The following is a 20,116-nucleotide window of genomic DNA, read 5'->3' on the forward strand; positions in this document are numbered from 1 at the left end:
TGTGGGTGCTGTATTTGCAGCCTACAAGTGCAGGAGAGCAGTGCTTCACAAGCATCTTCAGCATTGGCAGACGGGGCCACATAGACCGCGATCAAAATCACATGTGAGAACTCCCGGGGCAGATAATATGGCCTCATGCCAATAGCCAATAGTTCAATATCCCTGTTACATAGCTGCTCCTTCACTGTGCAGTGTTCGGGTTTGGACCAGCTCGTGTTCACATACACCGCCAGACCTCCACCTCTTTTCTTCCCAGATTCTCTCGTTCTGTCCGCCCGCAGCAGATGAAAATTGTCCAAACCTACAATAGAGTCTGGCATTTCTGCTGTTGACCAGGTCTCTGTGAAAATCAAGACGCTGCTGTCCCTATAAATCCTCTGGGATCGCATGAGGCTCGCTATTTCCGTCATTTTATTTTGAAGGGACCTCACGTTACCCATGACTACGGCGGGAACCGACTTCCTGTTTCCTCCTCTCTTCTCTCGGAGTTTACGTCCAGCCCGTCTGCTTCTCTGCGTTTTCCTTAGGATGTTCGCCGGGATAACGTGACGATCTCCGGGTAAGACGACTGTTCTCCGCAGTTTCATGAGTTCCTCCTTTGTGTAAACACGGTACGGCGCCGGCCGGGGGGCGGGGCAGGAGCCGGGGGGCGGGGCCGGAGCCGGGGGGCGGGGCCGGAGCCGGGGGACTCAGAGCCAAGACACAGCGCCACGACACAACGAAAACACTCAATCCAGCCGAATAAAGTCAAAAACAGTTGAATTAAAAAAGATTCCAGTGCGTGTCCTGATCGTTCGTGAAGTTCCTCTTTCATATAAACGTGTATATAAACGTGTACCGACGACACACCGTACTTTAGCGGTGGCCGGAGGGCACCGGGGGGGGCTGGGCTCACAACAACACAATGAAAAATACTCAAATCCAGCCGAAAAAAGTCAAAACAGTTGAATTAAAAACGATTCCAGCGCGTGTCCCTATCGTACAGTAAAATAGAAAAAATATTTACTAAATAATTAAAAAATATAGCAGATAAAGCACAATAAGTGTGAGAAAAAAGAGGAGCGTTTACACCGGGCTGCTAGTTGTACCAGCGCCTTATGACGTTACCGAGGGCGCAGCAGGTTACCGTGGGCGCAGCAGAGCTCATTCCCTGACATCGTGCAGTCGGCCCAGTTCATGACGGTGCAGGGGGCGGCGCTGAGGGGGCGGAGCTAAGTCCTTCACACTATCATTATCAGGCCTCATGGTTCATCAGCTGCTGCTCATGGTTGGCCCAGGTGCTCTTTGTGAAGTGTTACATTATCGGCCCCTGCTGTAGTCGTATGTCTTCAGAGTGTCTTTTATGCTGGACCGTAATGTGCTCTTTCTACAGTGATGGAGGCGACAGACATAAGCAGAATGATCGTATAATTCCGATAAATAAACTGTCCGTCTGTTGGAATCCTCGCCTTCTTGGATCTCCACTAGTCTGAGATTATTTCTGCGGGACCTGGACTCCAAATCCAGAATTTTTTTCATACTCTTGTTCTCTGCTTTCAGCTCCTGTAACTTGTCCACACAGTCTGAGATAAGCTCCTCCTCCTCAGTGATGCGTGTGAGGCCGCCTCCTCCTCCCGCTCTCAGCTCCAGTATTTTGGCTTCTATTCTTGCCCGTCGTTCGTCTCAGCGGCTTCATGTCACATTTCATTTCACGCAACAGAAGGGCCAACTGTTGTAAATGTATGTCCCGTGCGGGCCCCGGGAGACTGGACTCGGCTGTGTGGTGGCAGGCGGCCCCGCCTCTGTCGTAGCTTGTGGGGAAGTCGTGGTTAAAGTCCTTCAGTTTTAATTGTTTAGTTGACGAATCGTCAGCTCCTTTGCCTCTTCCAGGTTGATTCATCTCTTACAACGTCTTGCTCTTGGTTTGTGGTTGAAAAGGACATTTTAAAGGCAAATATCAGCAGCAGGGCATAAAAGTGCAACTATTGTCTGCGCCATAACCGGAAAAAATGTTTTCCATGTCCATAATATTCCTTTGGACATTATGACGGCGTTGGAATGAGAGACGACTGCTTCTGTCCTCTGTCCCCCAGACTGCATCGGGCCGGCTGAACGGCAGGTTTTACGGCGAGAGCGTGGAAACCCTGTGCATCACGTTCTTTACTCTGGAGTATGTGCTGCGCCTGGTTTCTACACCAAACCTCAACGGCTTTGTACGGAGCATGCTCAACACCGTGGACCTGATCGCCATCCTGCCACACTACCTGCAGATGGTGCTAGAGCGCTTTGAGTACGAGGACATCCATCTGGACTCTGAGGACATCGAGACAGTGGGACGTGTCGGGAAGGTGAGGAATTAAAACCAACCAGAACCATTTAACGTTCTATTGTTGTTCATGAGAAATACTTATAAACCTGACATGGTTCTATTGTTCATGAGAAATACTTATAACCCTGACATAGTTCTATTGTTCATGAGAAATACTTATAAACCTGACATAGTTCTATTGTTCATGAGAAATACTTATAACCCTGACATAGTTCTATTGTTCATGAGAAATACTTATAACCCTGACATAGTTCTATTGTTCATGAGAAATACTTATAACCCTGACATAGTTCTATTGTTCATGAGAAATACTTATAAACCTGACATGGTTCTATTGTTCATGAGAAATACTTATAACCCTGACATAGTTCTATTGTTCATGAGAAATACTTATAACCCTGACATGGTTCTATTGTTCATGAGAAATACTTATAAACCTGACATGGTTCTATTGTTCATGAGAAATACTTATAAACCTGACATGGTTCTATTGTTCATGAGAAATACTTATAAACCTGACATGGTTCTATTGTTCATGAGAAATACTTATAAACCTGACATGGTTCTATTGTTCATGAGAAATACTTATAAACCTGACATGGTTCTATTGTTCATGAGAAATACTTATAAACCTGACATAGTTCTATTGTTAGCGCACAACTCTTGGCGTCTTTTCGCTTGGAGGATCATGATATTTTAAATCTCATAAGATTCTCCTCAAGTCTGCGTTCTTCTCTCAAGATTATGAATAATTTAAGACTCAAACCTTCTCACTAACACTGTCAAAAGACCTTGGGGGCCCGAGCCTTCACCGTCGCGGCCCTCACTCTCTGAACTCGTCTCACTTTCAAAAAACCTGCTCAAATCTCACCTTTTTCTAAACACTTAAAATCCCCACTAATGCTGTTTCCCTCTGAACGTGTTCAGTTTGTCCTGTTTGTCCTCGTGGCTTTCTCTATAATGTCTTTGTGTCCTTAGAAAAACGCTGTTTAAAACAAATGTTTTATTATAGTAGTATTAGTAGTAGTAGTATTGTGTTGTAGTCTTTACTCTTACTTGAGTAATGTCATATAGACATGTTACCCGAGTACAATAGTTGGCTTCTTTACCACCTCTGGAGATGTTCTGTGATCTTCTCCCTGTCGCCCCCTGCAGGTGGGACAGGTGCTGCGGATCATGCGGCTCATGAGGATTTTCAGGATCCTGAAGTTGGCAAGACACTCCACTGGGCTGAGGGCATTCGGCTTCACTCTGCGCCAGTGCTACCAGCAGGTCCGTAAGACTGGATCTTTGACCCAGAACCAGTGCTACCAGCAGGTCCGTAAGACTGGATCTTTGACCCAGAACCAGTGCTACCAGCAGGTCCGTAAGACTGGATCTTTGACCCAGAACCAGTGCTACCAGCAGGTCCGTAAGACTGGATCTTTGACCCAGAACCAGTGCTACCAGCACGTCCGTAAGACTGGATCTTTGACCCAGAACCAGTGCGACCAGCAGGTCTAGATCTTTGACCCAGAACCAGTGCGACCAGCAGGTCTGGATCTTTGACCCAGAACCAGTGCTACCAGCAGGTCGACGTACATACAGTAAATGATCTTCTCAAAATGGGTTGAAGCTGAAAAGCCTTAATATTTTTCGTCTCTCTCTCTGGCCCCTCCCCCCCTCAAAAGACTTAAGACTGGCTTCACATCAAATTTAACGCGTTGATTAAACGATAGTAGCTTGATAGACCTGCTCACCTCTAGTGAACATCTCTGAACATCCTTTGGTAAGTTTATCAGTAGAAGTTATGAATTCTCCAAATAATGTCACTGCATGTTTGTTGACTCAATCCACATGGTCCACGGCGCGCAGGGGCCAGTGCGGGGAGCGGGGCGGGTGCTCCCTCGCACAGGCCACTGAGCACCGTGATCCCCACACGGGCCATGACGCGCTGTGATCTGTCAAGCGAACATGGCGCGCTGTGCTCTGCCGCACGGGCGAACATGGCGCGTCGTGCTCTCCCGTACGCACTCCCCGTGCTCCGCACCCGCACTAATGTTGGCCTAATGCTGAGAGTTTTTTAGCATTTCAAAACAATGACTGCCACAACGATGTATTGAAGCTTCAAAGCAACAAAAAGACAAAATGTAGGTTCAACCCCCCAAGACGAAAAATATTAAATTTTTTCAGCTTCAACCCATTTTGAGATGGTCCCTAAAAGCAGAGCACATGAGGAGAAAGCTGGAGTACCTGAAAAGCAAAAGGAGGAACTTTCTTGAAGGTATTTAAACCAAGATGGAGACAATCAGAGCTACTTTGACCTATTGTGGCCTCATTTGTCACAAAGTCCGGCTATAAACAAAAAAAGGTTTTTTGGGGGAAACACAAAATGTACAAATTTACAAGTTAACTCAGGTACCCCAGCTTTAAAAAACAAATATGCGAGCAGCTCCTCAGGTTCAATCACAATCTTCATGGATCTCCTCCCAGAGCACAGACAGAACCCGTCCGGATGAAGCTCGGATGAAGCTCGGATGAAGCTCGGATGAAGCTCGGATGAAGCTCGGATGAAGCTCGGATGAAGCTCGGATGATGCTCGGATGAAGCTCGGATGAAGCTCGGATGAAGCTCGGATGATGCTCGGATGAAGCTCGGATGAAGCTCGGATGAAGCTCGGATGAAGCTCGGATGAAGCTCGGATGAAGCTCGGATGAAGCTCGGATGAAGCTCGGATGATGCTCGGATGATGCTCGGATGATGCTCGGATGAAGCTCGGATGAAGTTCAGATGAAGCTCAGATGATGCAGATGATGCTCATGGTCTGTGCAGGTGGGCTGTCTCCTGCTCTTCATCGCCATGGGCATCTTCATGTTCTCAGCCATGGTCTACACGGTGGAGCATGACGTGTCCAACACAAACTTCACGTCCATGCCCCACGCCTGGTGGTGGGCCGCGGTGAGTCTGCCAGAGCTTCTCACGACACACTCTTTCATACACCATTTGTTTTTAGTGAAAGTATTAGAACTAGCATAAGACCACATACGATCTAAGTCCGGTTCAAAGGTCAGTGTTGTGACCGCAGAGGTCAGACGAGGGCTAAACGATGGACTCTTCATTTCAGTGTCTCAAACAGGGCTGTTCCCACCACTTTACAGCGAAATGGCTCTTTTCTGTTTACAAAGCTGTGTAAATGTCTTAATGTATGTTTTTTTTCCTGGCCGAGAAGGAGGGTCATAGGGCATGGGGCCCTGGGGCATGGGGCCCTGGGACCCTGGGGCATGGGACCCTGGGACATGGGACCCTGGGGCATGGGGCCCTGGGGCATGGGACCCTGGGGCATGGGGCCCTGGGACCCTGGGGCATGGGACCCTGGGGCATGGGGCCCTGGGACCCTGGGGCATGGGACCCTGGGGCATGGGACCCTGGGACATGGGGCCCTGGGACATGGGGCCCTGGGACATGGGGCCCTGGGACATGGGGCCCTGGGACATGGGACATTGACCCTCGTTCCTATTGACATCGTTTAATCTGTTTTTCACTGTCGCCGTCCGAGACAACGGCTGTTGTGATTTTGGGCGTTATAAAAATTGAATAGAATAAAAATTAACCTGAACCTGCAGAAGTCCTGGTTGTGACGTTTCAGTCCTGTTTGTGACGTTTCGGTCCTGGTTGTGAAGTTTCGGTCCTGGTTGTGACGTTTCGGTCCTGGTTGTGATGTTTCGGTCCTGGTTGTGATGTTTCGGTCCTGGTTGTGATGTTTCGGTCCTGGTTGTGATGTCTCAGTCCTGGTTGTGATGTGATGTTTCGGTCCTGGTTGTGACGTTTCGGTCCTGGTTGTGAAGTTTCGATCCTGGTTGTGATGTTTCAGTCCTGGTTGTGATGTTTCGGTCCTGGTTGTGTTGTGATGTTTCGGTCCTGGTTGTGTTGTGATGTTTCGGTCCTGGTTGTGACGTTTCGGTCCTGGTTGTGACGTTTCAGTCCTGGTTGTGACGTTTCGGTCCTGGTTGTGACGTTTCAGTCCTGGTTTTGATGCTTCGGTCCTGGTTGTGTTGTGATGTTTCGGTCCTGGTTGTGACGTTTCGGTCCTGGTTGTGACGTTTCGGTCCTGGTTGTGACGTTTCGGTCCTGGTTGTGATGTTTCGGTCCTGGTTGTGATGTCTCGGTCCTGGTTGTGATGTGATGTTTCTGTCCTGGTTGTGATGTGATGTTTCGGTCCTGGTTGTGACGTTTCGGTCCTGGTTGTGACGTTTCGGTCCTGGTTGTGACGTTTCAGTCCTGGTTGTGACGTTTCAGTCCTGGTTGTGTTGTGATGTTTCGGTCCTGGTTGTGTTGTGATGTTTCGGTCCTGGTTGTGTTGTGATGTTTCGGTCCTGGTTGTGACGTTTCGGTCCTGGTTGTGACGTTTCGGTCCTGGTTGTGACGTTTCGGTCCTGGTTATGACGTTTCGGTCCTGGTTTTGATGCTTCGGTCCTGGTTGTGTTGTGATGTTTCGGTCCTGGTTGTGACGTTTCGGTCCTGGTTGTGACGTTTCGGTCCTGGTTTTGATGTTTCGGTCCTGGTTGTGTTGTGACGTTTCGGTCCTGGTTGTGACGTTTCGGTCCTGGTTGTGACGTTTCGGTCCTGGTTGTGATGTTTCGGTCCTGGTTGTGATGTGATGTTTCAGTCCTGGTTGTGATGTGATGTTTCAGTCCTGGTTGTGACGTTTCGGTCCTGGTTGTGACGTTTCGGTCCTGGTTGTGCTGTTTCGGTCCTGGTTGTGATGTTTCAGTCCTGGTTGTGATGTGATGTTTCTGTCCTGGTTGTGATGTGATGTTTCTGTCCTGGTTGTGATGTTTCGGTCCTGGTTGTGACGTTTCGGTCCTGGTTGTGATGTTTCGGTCCTGGTTGTGACGTTTGTCCTGGTTGTGACGTTTCGGTCCTGGTTGTGATGTTTCGGTCCTGGTTGTGACGTTTCGGTCCTGGTTGTGACGTTTCGGTCCTGGTTGTGACGTTTCAGTCCTGGTTGTGACGTTTCGGTCCTGGTTGTGATGTTTCAGTCCTGGTTGTGATGTGATGTTTCTGTCCTGGTTGTAATGTTTCAGTCCTGGTTGTGATGTGATGTTTCGGTCCTAGTTGTGAAGTTTCGGTCCTGGTTGTGACGTTTCGGTCCTGGTTGTGACGTTTCAGTCCTGGTTGTGATGTTTCAGTCCTGGTTGTGACGTTTCGGTCCTGGTTGTGACGTTTCAGTCCTGGTTGTGACGTTTCGGTCCTGGTTGTGATGTTTCAGTCCTGGTTGTGATGTGATGTTTCTGTCCTGGTTGTAATGTTTCAGTCCTGGTTGTGATGTGATGTTTCGGTCCTAGTTGTGAAGTTTCGGTCCTGGTTGTGACGTTTCGGTCCTGGTTGTGACGTTTCAGTCCTGGTTGTGACGTTTCAGTCCTGGTTGTGACGTTTCAGTCCTGGTTGTGATGTTTCAGTCCTGTTTGTGACGTTTCGGTCCTGGTTGTGACGTTTCGGTCCTGGTTGTGACGTTTCGGTCCTGGTTGTGATGTTTCGGTCCTGGTTGTGATGTTTCGGTCCTGGTTGTGATGTTTCGGTCCTGGTTGTGATGTGATGTTTCTGTCCTGGTTGTGATGTGATGTTTCGGTCCTGGTTGTGATGTGATGTTTCGGTCCTGGTTGTGACGTTTCGGTCCTGGTTGTGAAGTTTCGGTCCTGGTTGTGACGTTTCGGTCCTGGTTGTGACGTTTCGGTCCTGGTTGTGACGTTTCAGTCCTGTTTGTGACGTTTCGGTCCTGGTTGTGATGTTTCGGTCCTGGTTGTGTTGTGATGTTTCGGTCCTGGTTGTGACGTTTCGGTCCTGGTTGTGACGTTTCGGTCCTGGTTGTGACGTTTCGGTCCTGGTTGTGACGTTTCGGTCCTGGTTGTGACGTTTCGGTCCTGGTTGTGATGTTTCGGTCCTGGTTGTGACGTTTCGGTCCTGGTTGTGATGTTTCGGTCCTGGTTGTGACGTTTCGGTCCTGGTTGTGACGTTTCAGTCCTGGTTGTGACGTTTCGGTCCTGGTTGTGATGTTTCAGTCCTGGTTGTGATGTGATGTTTCTGTCCTGGTTGTAATGTTTCAGTCCTGGTTGTGATGTGATGTTTCGGTCCTAGTTGTGAAGTTTCGGTCCTGGTTGTGACGTTTCGGTCCTGGTTGTGACGTTTCAGTCCTGGTTGTGATGTTTCAGTCCTGGTTGTGACGTTTCAGTCCTGGTTGTGACGTTTCAGTCCTGGTTGTGATGTGATGTTTCAGTCCTGTTTGTGACGTTTCGGTCCTGGTTGTGACGTTTCGGTCCTGGTTGTGACGTTTCGGTCCTGGTTGTGACGTTTCGGTCCTGGTTGTGATGTTTCGGTCCTGGTTGTGATGTTTCGGTCCTGGTTGTGATGTTTCGGTCCTGGTTGTGATGTCTCAGTCCTGGTTGTGATGTGATGTTTCTGTCCTGGTTGTGATGTGATGTTTCGGTCCTGGTTGTGACGTTTCGGTCCTGGTTGTGAAGTTTCGGTCCTGGTTGTGACGTTTCAGTCCTGGTTGTGACGTTTCAGTCCTGGTTGTGACGTTTCGGTCCTGGTTGTGTTGTGATGTTTCGGTCCTGGTTGTGTTGTGATGTTTCGGTCCTGGTTGTGACGTTTCGGTCCTGGTTGTGACGTTTCGGTCCTGGTTGTGACGTTTCAGTCCTGTTTGTGACGTTTCGGTCCTGGTTGTGATGTTTCGGTCCTGGTTGTGTTGTGATGTTTCGGTCCTGGTTGTGACGTTTCGGTCCTGGTTGTGACGTTTCGGTCCTGGTTGTGACGTTTCGGTCCTGGTTTTGACGTTTCGGTCCTGGTTGTGTTGTGACGTTTCGGTCCTGGTTGTGACGTTTCGGTCCTGGTTGTGATGTTTCAGTCCTGGTTGTGATGTGATGTTTCAGTCCTGGTTGTGATGTGATGTTTCAGTCCTGGTTGTGACGTTTCGGTCCTGGTTGTGACGTTTCGGTCCTGGTTGTGCTGTTTCGGTCCTGGTTGTGATGTGATGTTTCTGTCCTGGTTGTGATGTGATGTTTCTGTCCTGGTTGTGATGTTTCGGTCCTGGTTGTGACGTTTCGGTCCTGGTTGTGACGTTTCGGTCCTGGTTGTGACGTTTCGGTCCTGGTTGTGACGTTTCGGTCCTGGTTGTGACGTTTCGGTCCTGGTTGTGATGTTTCAGTCCTGGTTGTGATGTGATGTTTCTGTCCTGGTTGTAATGTTTCAGTCCTGGTTGTGATGTGATGTTTCGGTCCTGGTTGTGAAGTTTCGGTCCTGGTTGTGACGTTTCGGTCCTGGTTGTGACGTTTCAGTCCTGGTTGTGACGTTTCAGTCCTGGTTGTGACGTTTCAGTCCTGGTTGTGATGTTTCAGTCCTGGTTGTGATGTGATGTTTCAGTCCTGTTTGTGACGTTTCGGTCCTGGTTGTGAAGTTTCGGTCCTGGTTGTGACGTTTCGGTCCTGGTTGTGACGTTTCGGTCCTGGTTGTGAAGTTTCGGTCCTGGTTGTGACGTTTCGGTCCTGGTTGTGACGTTTCGGTCCTGGTTGTGATGTTTCGGTCCTGGTTGTGTTGTGATGTTTCGGTCCTGGTTGTGACGTTTCGGTCCTGGTTGTGACGTTTCGGTCCTGTTTGTGACGTTTCGGTCCTGGTTGTGAAGTTTCGGTCCTGGTGGTGACGTTTCGGTCCTGGTTGTGACGTTTCGGTCCTGGTTGTGATGTTTCGGTCCTGGTTGTGATGTTTCGGTCCTGGTTGTGATGTTTCGGTCCTGGTTGTGATGTCTCGGTCCTGGTTGTGATGTGATGTTTCTGTCCTGGTTGTGATGTGATGTTTCGGTCCTGGTTGTGACGTTTCGGTCCTGGTTGTGAAGTTTCAGTCCTGGTTGTGATGTTTCGGTCCTGGTAGTGTTGTGATGTTTCGGTCCTGGTTGTGACGTTTCGGTCCTGATTGTGACGTTTCAGTCCTGGTTGTGACGTTTCGGTCCTGGTTATGACGTTTCGGTCCTGGTTGTGACGTTTCGGTCCTGGTTGTGATGTTTCGGTCCTGGTTGTGATGTGATGTTTCAGTCCTGGTTGTGATGTGATGTTTCAGTCCTGGTTGTGACGTTTCGGTCCTGGTTGTGCTGTTTCGGTCCTGGTTGTGATGTTTCAGTCCTGGTTGTGATGTGATGTTTCTGTCCTGGTTGTGACGTTTCGGTCCTGGTTGTGACGTTTGTCCTGGTTGTGACGTTTCAGTCCTGGTTGTGATGTTTCGGTCCTGGTTGTGTTGTGATGTTTCGGTCCTGGTTGTGACGTTTCGGTCCTGGTTGTAATGTTTCGGTCCTGGTTTTGAAGTTTCGGTCCTGGTTGTGACGTTTCAGTCCTGGTTGTGACGTTTCAGTCCTGGTTATGATGTTTCGGTACTGGTTGTGTTGTGATGTTTCGGTCCTGGTTGTGACGTTTCGGTCCTGGTTGTGAAGTTTCGGTCCTGGTTGTGAAGTTTCGGTCCTGGTTGTGACGTTTCGGTCCTGGTTGTGACGTTTCGGTCCTGGTTGTGACGTTTCGGTCCTGGTTGTGATGTTTCGGTCCTGGTTGTGATGTCTCGGTCCTGGTTGTGATGTGATGTTTCTGTCCTGGTTGTGACGTTTCGGTCCTGGTTGTGAAGTTTCAGTCCTGGTTGTGATGTTTCGGTCCTGGTTGTGTTGTGATGTTTCGGTCCTGGTTGTGTTGTGATGTTTCGGTCCTGGTTGTGACGTTTCGGTCCTGGTTGTGACGTTTCGGTCCTGGTTATGACGTTTCAGTCCTGGTTTTGATGCTTCGGTCCTGGTTGTGTTGTGACGTTTCGGTCCTGGTTGTGACGTTTCGGTCCTGGTTGTGATGTTTCGGTCCTGGTTGTGATGTGATGTTTCAGTCCTGGTTGTGATGTGATGTTTCAGTCCTGGTTGTGATGTGATGTTTCAGTCCTGGTTGTGACGTTTCGGTCCTGGTTGTGACGTTTCGGTCCTGGTTGTGCTGTTTCGGTCCTGGTTGTGATGTTTCGGTCCTGGTTGTGATGTGATGTTTCTGTCCTGGTTGTGATGTGATGTTTCTGTCCTGGTTGTGATGTTTCGGTCCTGGTTGTGATGTTTCGGTCCTGGTTGTGACGTTTCGGTCCTGGTTGTGACGTTTCAGTCCTGGTTGTGACGTTTCAGTCCTGGTTTTGATGTTTCGGTCCTGATTGTGTTGTGATGTTTCGATCCTGGTTGTGACGTTTGTCCTGGTTGTGATGTTTCGGTCCTGGTTGTGTTGTGATGTTTCGGTCCTGGTTGTGAAGTTTCGGTCCTGGTTGTGACATTTCGGTCCTGGTTGTGATGTTTCGGTCCTGGTTGTGTTGTGATGTTTCGGTCCTGGTTGTGTTGTGATGTTTCGGTCCTGGTTGTGTTGTGACGTTTCGGTCCTGGTTGTGACGTTTCGGTCCTGGTTTTGACGTTTCGGTCCTGGTTATGACGTTTCGGTCCTGGTTTTGATGCTTCGGTCCTGGTTGTGTTGTGATGTTTCGGTCCTGGTTGTGACGTTTCGGTCCTGGTTTTGATGTTTCGGTCCTGGTTGTGTTGTGACGTTTCGGTCCTGGTTGTGACGTTTCGGTCCTGGTTGTGACGTTTCGGTCCTGGTTGTGATGTTTCGGTCCTGGTTGTGATGTGATGTTTCAGTCCTGGTTGTGATGTGATGTTTCAGTCCTGGTTGTGACGTTTCGGTCCTGGTTGTGACGTTTCGGTCCTGGTTGTGCTGTTTCGGTCCTGGTTGTGATGTTTCAGTCCTGGTTGTGATGTGATGTTTCTGTCCTGGTTGTGATGTGATGTTTCTGTCCTGGTTGTGATGTTTCGGTCCTGGTTGTGACGTTTCGGTCCTGGTTGTGATGTTTCGGTCCTTGTTGTGACGTTTGTCCTGGTTGTGACGTTTCGGTCCTGGTTGTGATGTTTCGGTCCTGGTTGTGACGTTTCGGTCCTGGTTGTGACGTTTCAGTCCTGGTTGTGACGTTTCGGTCCTGGTTGTGATGTTTCAGTCCTGGTTGTGATGTGATGTTTCTGTCCTGGTTGTAATGTTTCAGTCCTGGTTGTGATGTGATGTTTCGGTCCTAGTTGTGAAGTTTCGGTTCTGGTTGTGACGTTTCGGTCCTGGTTGTGACGTTTCAGTCCTGGTTGTGACGTTTCAGTCCTGGTTGTGACGTTTCAGTCCTGGTTGTGATGTGATGTTTCAGTCCTGTTTGTGACGTTTCGGTCCTGGTTGTGACGTTTCGGTCCTGGTTGTGACGTTTCGGTCCTGGTTGTGATGTTTCGGTCCTGGTTGTGATGTTTCGGTCCTGGTTGTGATGTTTCGGTCCTGGTTGTGATGTCTCGGTCCTGGTTGTGATGTGATGTTTCTGTCCTGGTTGTGATGTGATGTTTCGGTCCTGGTTGTGAAGTTTCGGTCCTGGTTGTGACGTTTCGGTCCTGGTTGTGACGTTTCAGTCCTGGTTGTGACGTTTCAGTCCTGGTTGTGACGTTTCGGTCCTGGTTGTGTTGTGATGTTTCGGTCCTGGTTGTGTTGTGATGTTTCGGTCCTGGTTGTGACGTTTCGGTCCTGGTTGTGACGTTTCGGTCCTGGTTGTGACGTTTCGGTCCTGTTTGTGACGTTTCGGTCCTGGTTGTGATGTTTCGGTCCTGGTTGTGTTGTGATGTTTCGGTCCTGGTTGTGACGTTTCGGTCCTGGTTGTGACGTTTCGGTCCTGGTTGTGACGTTTCGGTCCTGGTTGTGATGTTTCGGTCCTGGTTGTGACGTTTGTCCTGGTTGTGACGTTTCGGTCCTGGTTGTGACGTTTCGGTCCTGGTTGTGACGTTTCGGTCCTGGTTGTGACGTTTCGGTCCTGGTTGTGACGTTTCGGTCCTGGTTGTGATGTTTCAGTCCTGGTTGTGATGTGATGTTTCTGTCCTGGTTGTAATGTTTCAGTCCTGGTTGTGATGTGATGTTTCGGTCCTAGTTGTGAAGTTTCGGTCCTGGTTGTGACGTTTCGGTCCTGGTTGTGACGTTTCAGTCCTGGTTGTGATGTTTCAGTCCTGGTTGTGACGTTTCAGTCCTGGTTGTGACGTTTCAGTCCTGGTTGTGATGTGATGTTTCAGTCCTGTTTGTGACGTTTCGGTCCTGGTTGTGACGTTTCGGTCCTGGTTGTGACTTTTCGGTCCTGGTTGTGATGTTTCGGTCCTGGTTGTGATGTTTCGGTCCTGGTTGTGATGTTTCGGTCCTGGTTGTGATGTTTCGGTCCTGGTTGTGATGTCTCAGTCCTGGTTGTGATGTGATGTTTCTGTCCTGGTTGTGACGTTTCGGTCCTGGTTGTGAAGTTTCGGTCCTGGTTGTGACGTTTCAGTCCTGGTTGTGACGTTTCAGTCCTGGTTGTGACGTTTCGGTCCTGGTTGTGTTGTGATGTTTCGGTCCTGGTTGTGTTGTGATGTTTCGGTCCTGGTTGTGACGTTTCGGTCCTGGTTGTGACGTTTCGGTCCTGGTTGTGACGTTTCAGTCCTGTTTGTGACGTTTCGGTCCTGGTTGTGATGTTTCGGTCCTGGTTGTGTTGTGATGTTTCGGTCCTGGTTGTGACGTTTCGGTCCTGGTTGTGACGTTTCGGTCCTGGTTGTGACGTTTCGGTCCTGGTTGTGACGTTTCGGTCCTGGTTGTGTTGTGACGTTTCGGTCCTGGTTGTGACGTTTCGGTCCTGGTTGTGATGTTTCAGTCCTGGTTGTGATGTGATGTTTCAGTCCTGGTTGTGATGTGATGTTTCAGTCCTGGTTGTGACGTTTCGGTCCTGGTTGTGACGTTTCGGTCCTGGTTGTGCTGTTTCGGTCCTGGTTGTGATGTTTCAGTCCTGGTTGTGATGTGATGTTTCTGTCCTGGTTGTGATGTGATGTTTCTGTCCTGGTTGTGATGTTTCGGTCCTGGTTGTGACGTTTCGGTCCTGGTTGTGACGTTTCGGTCCTGGTTGTGACGTTTCGGTCCTGGTTGTGACGTTTCGGTCCTGGTTGTGACGTTTCGGTCCTGGTTGTGACGTTTCGGTCCTGGTTGTGATGTTTCGGTCCTGGTTGTGATGTGATGTTTCTGTCCTGGTTGTAATGTTTCAGTCCTGGTTGTGATGTGATGTTTCGGTCCTGGTTGTGAAGTTTCGGTCCTGGTTGTGACGTTTCGGTCCTGGTTGTGACGTTTCAGTCCTGGTTGTGACGTTTCAGTCCTGGTTGTGACGTTTCAGTCCTGGTTGTGATGTTTCAGTCCTGGTTGTGATGTGATGTTTCAGTCCTGTTTGTGACGTTTCGGTCCTGGTTGTGAAGTTTCGGTCCTGGTTGTGACGTTTCGGTCCTGGTTGTGACGTTTCGGTCCTGGTTGTGAAGTTTCAGTCCTGGTTGTGACGTTTCGGTCCTGGTTGTGATGTTTCGGTCCTGGTTGTGTTGTGATGTTTCGGTCCTGGTTGTGACGTTTCGGTCCTGGTTGTGACGTTTCGGTCCTGTTTGTGACGTTTCGGTCCTGGTTGTGAAGTTTCGGTCCTGGTTGTGACGTTTCGGTCCTGGTTGTGACGTTTCGGTCCTGGTTGTGATGTTTCGGTCCTGGTTGTGATGTTTCGGTCCTGGTTGTGATGTCTCGGTCCTGGTTGTGATGTGATGTTTCTGTCCTGGTTGTGATGTGATGTTTCGGTCCTGGTTGTGACGTTTCGGTCCTGGTTGTGAAGTTTCAGTCCTGGTTGTGATGTTTCGGTCCTGGTTGTGTTGTGATGTTTCGGTCCTGGTTGTGACGTTTCGGTCCTGATTGTGACGTTTCAGTCCTGGTTGTGACGTTTCGGTCCTGGTTATGACGTTTCGGTCCTGGTTGTGACGTTTCGGTCCTGGTTGTGATGTGATGTTTCAGTCCTGGTTGTGATGTGATGTTTCAGTCCTGGTTGTGACGTTTCGGTCCTGGTTGTGCTGTTTCGGTCCTGGTTGTGATGTTTCAGTCCTGGTTGTGATGTGATGTTTCTGTCCTGGTTGTGACGTTTCGGTCCTGGTTGTGACGTTTGTCCTGGTTGTGACGTTTCAGTCCTGGTTGTGATGTTTCGGTCCTGGTTGTGTTGTGATGTTTCGGTCCTGGTTGTGACGTTTCGGTCCTGGTTGTAATGTTTCGGTCCTGGTTTTGAAGTTTCGGTCCTGGTTGTGACGTTTCAGTCCTGGTTGTGACGTTTCAGTCCTGGTTATGATGTTTCGTCCTGGTTGTGTTGTGATGTTTCGGTCCTGGTTGTGACGTTTCGGTCCTGGTTGTGACGTTTCGGTCCTGGTTGTGAAGTTTCGGTCCTGGTTGTGAAGTTTCGGTCCTGGTTGTGACGTTTCGGTCCTGGTTGTGACGTTTCGGTCCTGGTTGTGACGTTTCGGTCCTGGTTGTGATGTTTCAGTCCTGGTTGTGATGTCTCGGTCCTGGTTGTGATGTGATGTTTCTGTCCTGGTTGTGACGTTTCGGTCCTGGTTGTGAAGTTTCAGTCCTGGTTGTGATGTTTCGGTCCTGGTTGTGTTGTGATGTTTCGGTCCTGGTTGTGTTGTGATGTTTCGGTCCTGGTTGTGACGTTTCGGTCCTGGTTGTGACGTTTCGGTCCTGGTTATGACGTTTCAGTCCTGGTTTTGATGCTTCGGTCCTGGTTGTGTTGTGACGTTTCGGTCCTGGTTGTGACGTTTCGGTCCTGGTTGTGATGTTTCGGTCCTGGTTGTGATGTGATGTTTCAGTCCTGGTTGTGATGTGATGTTTCAGTCCTGGTTGTGATGTTTCGGTCCTGGTTGTGACGTTTCGGTCCTGGTTGTGCTGTTTCGGTCCTGGTTGTGATGTTTCAGTCCTGGTTGTGATGTGATGTTTCTGTCCTGGTTGTGATGTGATGTTTCTGTCCTGGTTGTGATGTTTCGGTCCTGGTTGTGATGTTTCGGTCCTGGTTGTGACGTTTCGGTCCTGGTTGTGACGTTTCAGTCCTGGTTGTGACGTTTCAGTCCTGGTTTTGATGTTTCGGTCCTGATTGTGTTGTGATGTTTCGGTCCTGGTTGTGACGTTTGTCCTGGTTGTGATGTTTCGGTCCTGGTTGTGTTGTGATGTTTCGGTCCTGGTTGTGAAGTTTCGGTCCTGGTTGTGACATTTCAGTCCTGGTTGTGACGTTTCGGTCCTGGTTATGACGTTTCGGTCCTGGTTATGACGTTTCGGTCCTGGTTGTGTTGTGATGTTTCGGTCCTGGTTGTGACGTTTCGGTCCTGGTTGTAATGTTTCGGTCCTGGTTGTGAAGTTTCGGTCCTGGTTGTGACGTTTCGGTCCTGGTTGTGACGTTTCAGTCCTGGTTGTGACGTTTCGGTCCTGGTTATGACGTTTCGGTCCTGGTTGTGTTGTGATGTTTCGGTCCTGGTTGTGACGTTTCGGTCCTGGTTGTAATGTTTCGGTCCTGGTTGTGACATTTCAGTCCTGGTTGTGACGTTTCAGTCCTGGTTATGACGTTTCGGTCCTGGTTGTGTTGTGATGTTTCGATCCTGGTTGTGATGTTTCAGGCCTGGTTGTGATGGTCCTGGTTGTAACGTTTCAGTCCTGGTTGTGTTGTGATGTTTCGGTCCTGGTTGTGTTGTGATGTTTCGGTCCTGGTTGTGATGTGATGTTTCTGTCCTGGTTGTGATGTGATGTTTCAGTCCTGGTTGTGATGTTTCGGTCCTGGTTGTGACGTTTCGGTCCTGGTTGTGACGTTTCAGTCCTGGTTGTGACGTTTCAGTCCTGGTTTTGATGTGATGTTTCGGTCCTGGTTGTGATGTGATGTTTCTGTCCTGGTTGTGATGTGATGTTTCAGTCCTGGTTGTGACGTTTCGGTCCTGGTTGTGACGTTTCGGTCCTGGTTGTGACGTTTCAGTCCTGGTTGTGACGTTTCAGTCCTGGTTTTGATGTTTCGGTCCTGATTGTGTTGTGATGTTTTGATCCTGGTTGTGATGTTTCAGTCCTGGTTGTGACGTTTCAGGCCAGCATCTCCACTGTGGGCTATGGAGACATGTTCCCGGAGACAAACTTGGGCCGGATCTTTGCGTTCGGCTGCATCTCCTTCGGGATCATCCTGAATGGAATGCCCATCTCCGTCCTCTACAACAAGTTCTCAGATTACTACGCCAAGCTCAAGTCCAACGAGTACACGGCCCTGAGCCAGGCCCGCGGGAGGGTGCACTTCACCCAGCGGGCACTGAGAAGGCTGGCACAGAAGAGCAAAGCCTGACCGGTCCAGCAGGGGTCAGGGAGGCATATGTGCTGCCACTGTGCCACAGAGCAGCACCCCGGACAGTTCTACATCACTTTGTACATGTGACTAATACAGAATAAGCAGTGGTAGAAAGAGTACTGCAAATATGTTTAAAATGTACACAATAAAAAGTATACATGAAAAAATACTATTCGAAGCACTGGTTATTTTTTATAGTTTAGTTGCAACTCAAATTAATGACATTTTGTATAAAACATTATCAATTTAAAGCTCCACAAATAAACCAGACTCCACATAAAGAGTTAATTTACTAAAGTAATTGATGGCTTTTGATACATCAACATGAGCTGCTTTCAGTGGTAAACGTGTTCACTGTGTACATGTACACGGTGTACATGTACACGGTGTACACCACAGTACACTGTGTACACCACCGTGTACATGTACACGGTGTACACCACAGTACACTGTGTACACCACCGTGTACATGTACACTGTGTACACCACCGTACACTGTGTACACCACCGTGTACACCACAGTACACTGTGGTGTACATGTACACTACAGTGTGGAGTTCTTTGAGGGCTTTCTTTTCACTGTTCATGTATGTGTTCATGTATGCTCATGTATGTTCATGTATGTTCATGTATGCTCATGTATGTTCATGTATGTTCATGTATGCTCATGTATGTTCATGTATGTTCATGTATGTGCTCATGTATGTTCATGTATGCTCATGTATGCTCATGTATGCTCATGTATGCTCATGTATGCTCATGTATGTGCTCATGTATGTGCTCATGTATGTGCTCATGTATGTTCATGTATGCTCATGTATGTTCATGTATGCTCATGTATGTGCTCATGTATGCTCATGTATGTTCATGTATGTTCATGTATGCCCTCTGCTGGTCAGAGTGGGTAGTGTAGAACAGTATGAAACGCTTTCTAACTAAATTATATTTATAAATGTGTGACCTGTAAAATAAAGTTTGATACGTCTGGACTTTTTGGTGTAAGATTCCACTGCTTTGACTTTAAGCAGCTTCAGAACAACGTTTTTATTAAGACCATTTACTCAATATTCAAATATATATTTGCACATCTCAAACAACAATTACGATCCACATTCTTGGATCTCGACCTCGACTAAACCGTTCCAGTCTGTGAATGACACCTTCAGAGAGAAGTACTGGAGTACATGCTCCTGGTACTGGAGTACATGCTCCTGGTCCAGGTCCCACTGAACATACAACAGTCAGCAGGAGGCTCCGGTCAGCAGGAGGCTCCGGTCAGCAGGAGGCTCCAGAGGCGTGGCAGCTCAGTGCTGGTCCTGCTGAAGGCCCCTGGGTCTAGGCGAGCTTCTGCAGCAGGATGTGGGCCCCCTGGTTGGTTCCACGGCTCTGCTCCAGCTCTGGGACCAGGGGCCTCAGAGCAGACTTCACCTCGTCCACCAGCGACGGGTCAGAGCTGCTCAACAGACTGCAACAGGCCACACGTCAATCATCCCATTGTCACAAGGACTGCGCGTGCCCCGTGTGCGCGTGCCCCGTGTGCGTGCGTCCCGTGTGCGTGCCCTGTGTGCGTGCGTGCCCTATGTGCGTCCCGTGTGCGCGCGTGCCCCGTGTGCGCGTCCCGAGTGCGCGCCCCGTGTGCGCGCCCCGTGTGTGTGTCCTCACCAGCTCAGCACCATAGCTCCACGGTTCACTCGAGCCCACGTCTGCAGATTGTCTGTCCCCACAGTGTCCACCAGGATCCGGCCGAAGCGCTCTGGACACAGACAAGAAGTAAACACAACTTTACTCTGCCGCTTTACACCCGTGTGTACCTGGTGTGTGTAAGTGACCCGTGTGTACCTGGTGTGTGTAAGTGACCCGTGTGTACTTGGTGTGTGTAAGTGACCCGTGTGTACTTGGTGTGTGTAAGTGACCCGTGTGTAAGTGACCAGAGTGTGTAAGTGACCCGTGTGTACCTGGTGTGTGTAAGTGACCCGTGTGTACCTGGTGTGTGTAAGTGACCCGTGTGTACCTGGTGTGTGTAAGTGACCCGTGTGTACCTGGTGTGTGTAAGTGACCCGTGTGTACCTGGTGTGTGTAAGTGACCCGTGTGTACCTGGTGTGTGTAAGTGACCCGTGTGTACCTGGTGTGTGTAAGTGACCCGTGTGTGTAAGTGACCCGTGTGTGTAAGTGACCCGTGTGTACCTGGTGTGTGTAAGTGACCCGTGTGTACCTGGTGTGTGTAAGTGACCCGTGTGTACCTGGTGTGTGTAAGTGACCCGTGTGTACCTGGTGTGTGTAAGTGACCCGTGTGTACTTGGTGTGTGTAAGTGACCCGTGTGTACCTGGTGTGTGTAAGTGACCCGTGTGTGTAAGTGACCCGTGTGTACCTGGTGTGTGTAAGTGACCCGTGTGTACCTGGTGTGTGTAAGTGACCCGTGTGTACCTGGTGTGTGTAAGTGACCCGTGTGTACCTGGTGTGTGTAAGTGACCCGTGTGTACCTGGTGTGTGTAAGTGACCCGTGTGTACCTGGTGTGTGTAAGTGACCCGTGTGTACCTGGTGTGTGTAAGTGACCCGTGTGTACCTGGTGTGTGTAAGTGACCC

At 49.4% G+C, this 20,116-nt stretch overlaps 2 protein-coding genes across 2 annotated transcripts in view; one reads left to right on the forward strand and one right to left on the reverse strand.

The window, feature by feature from the left end:
• The window catches only part of LOC140368051 (potassium voltage-gated channel subfamily V member 2-like), a 42,612-nt gene extending 25,073 nt beyond the window's left edge, over positions 1 to 17,539 (forward strand). Inside the window, exons 5-8 of the mRNA XM_072454913.1 lie at positions 2,073 to 2,327; positions 3,464 to 3,580; positions 5,120 to 5,245; positions 17,279 to 17,539. Of these exons, the coding sequence (XP_072311014.1) occupies positions 2,073 to 2,327; positions 3,464 to 3,580; positions 5,120 to 5,245; positions 17,279 to 17,527 (747 nt within the window). The 3' untranslated portion in view covers positions 17,528 to 17,539. The remainder of the gene's footprint in view (positions 1 to 2,072; positions 2,328 to 3,463; positions 3,581 to 5,119; positions 5,246 to 17,278) is intronic.
• Positions 17,540 to 18,346: 807 nt separating this feature from the next.
• Positions 18,347 to 20,116, reverse strand: part of pum3 (pumilio RNA-binding family member 3) — a 32,467-nt gene continuing 30,697 nt past the window's right edge. Inside the window, exons 17-18 of the mRNA XM_072453855.1 lie at positions 19,193 to 19,283; positions 18,347 to 18,995 (exon numbers count right to left, since the gene is read on the reverse strand). Coding sequence (XP_072309956.1) covers positions 18,866 to 18,995; positions 19,193 to 19,283 — 221 coding nt within the window. The 3' untranslated portion in view covers positions 18,347 to 18,865. The remainder of the gene's footprint in view (positions 18,996 to 19,192; positions 19,284 to 20,116) is intronic.

Source organism: Eucyclogobius newberryi, unplaced genomic scaffold, assembly GCF_026437365.1.
Source record: "Eucyclogobius newberryi isolate DKJ021-1_F unplaced genomic scaffold, fEucNew1.0.hap1 SCAF_2, whole genome shotgun sequence".
Classification (NCBI taxonomy): Eukaryota; Metazoa; Chordata; class Actinopteri; order Gobiiformes; family Gobiidae; genus Eucyclogobius; species Eucyclogobius newberryi.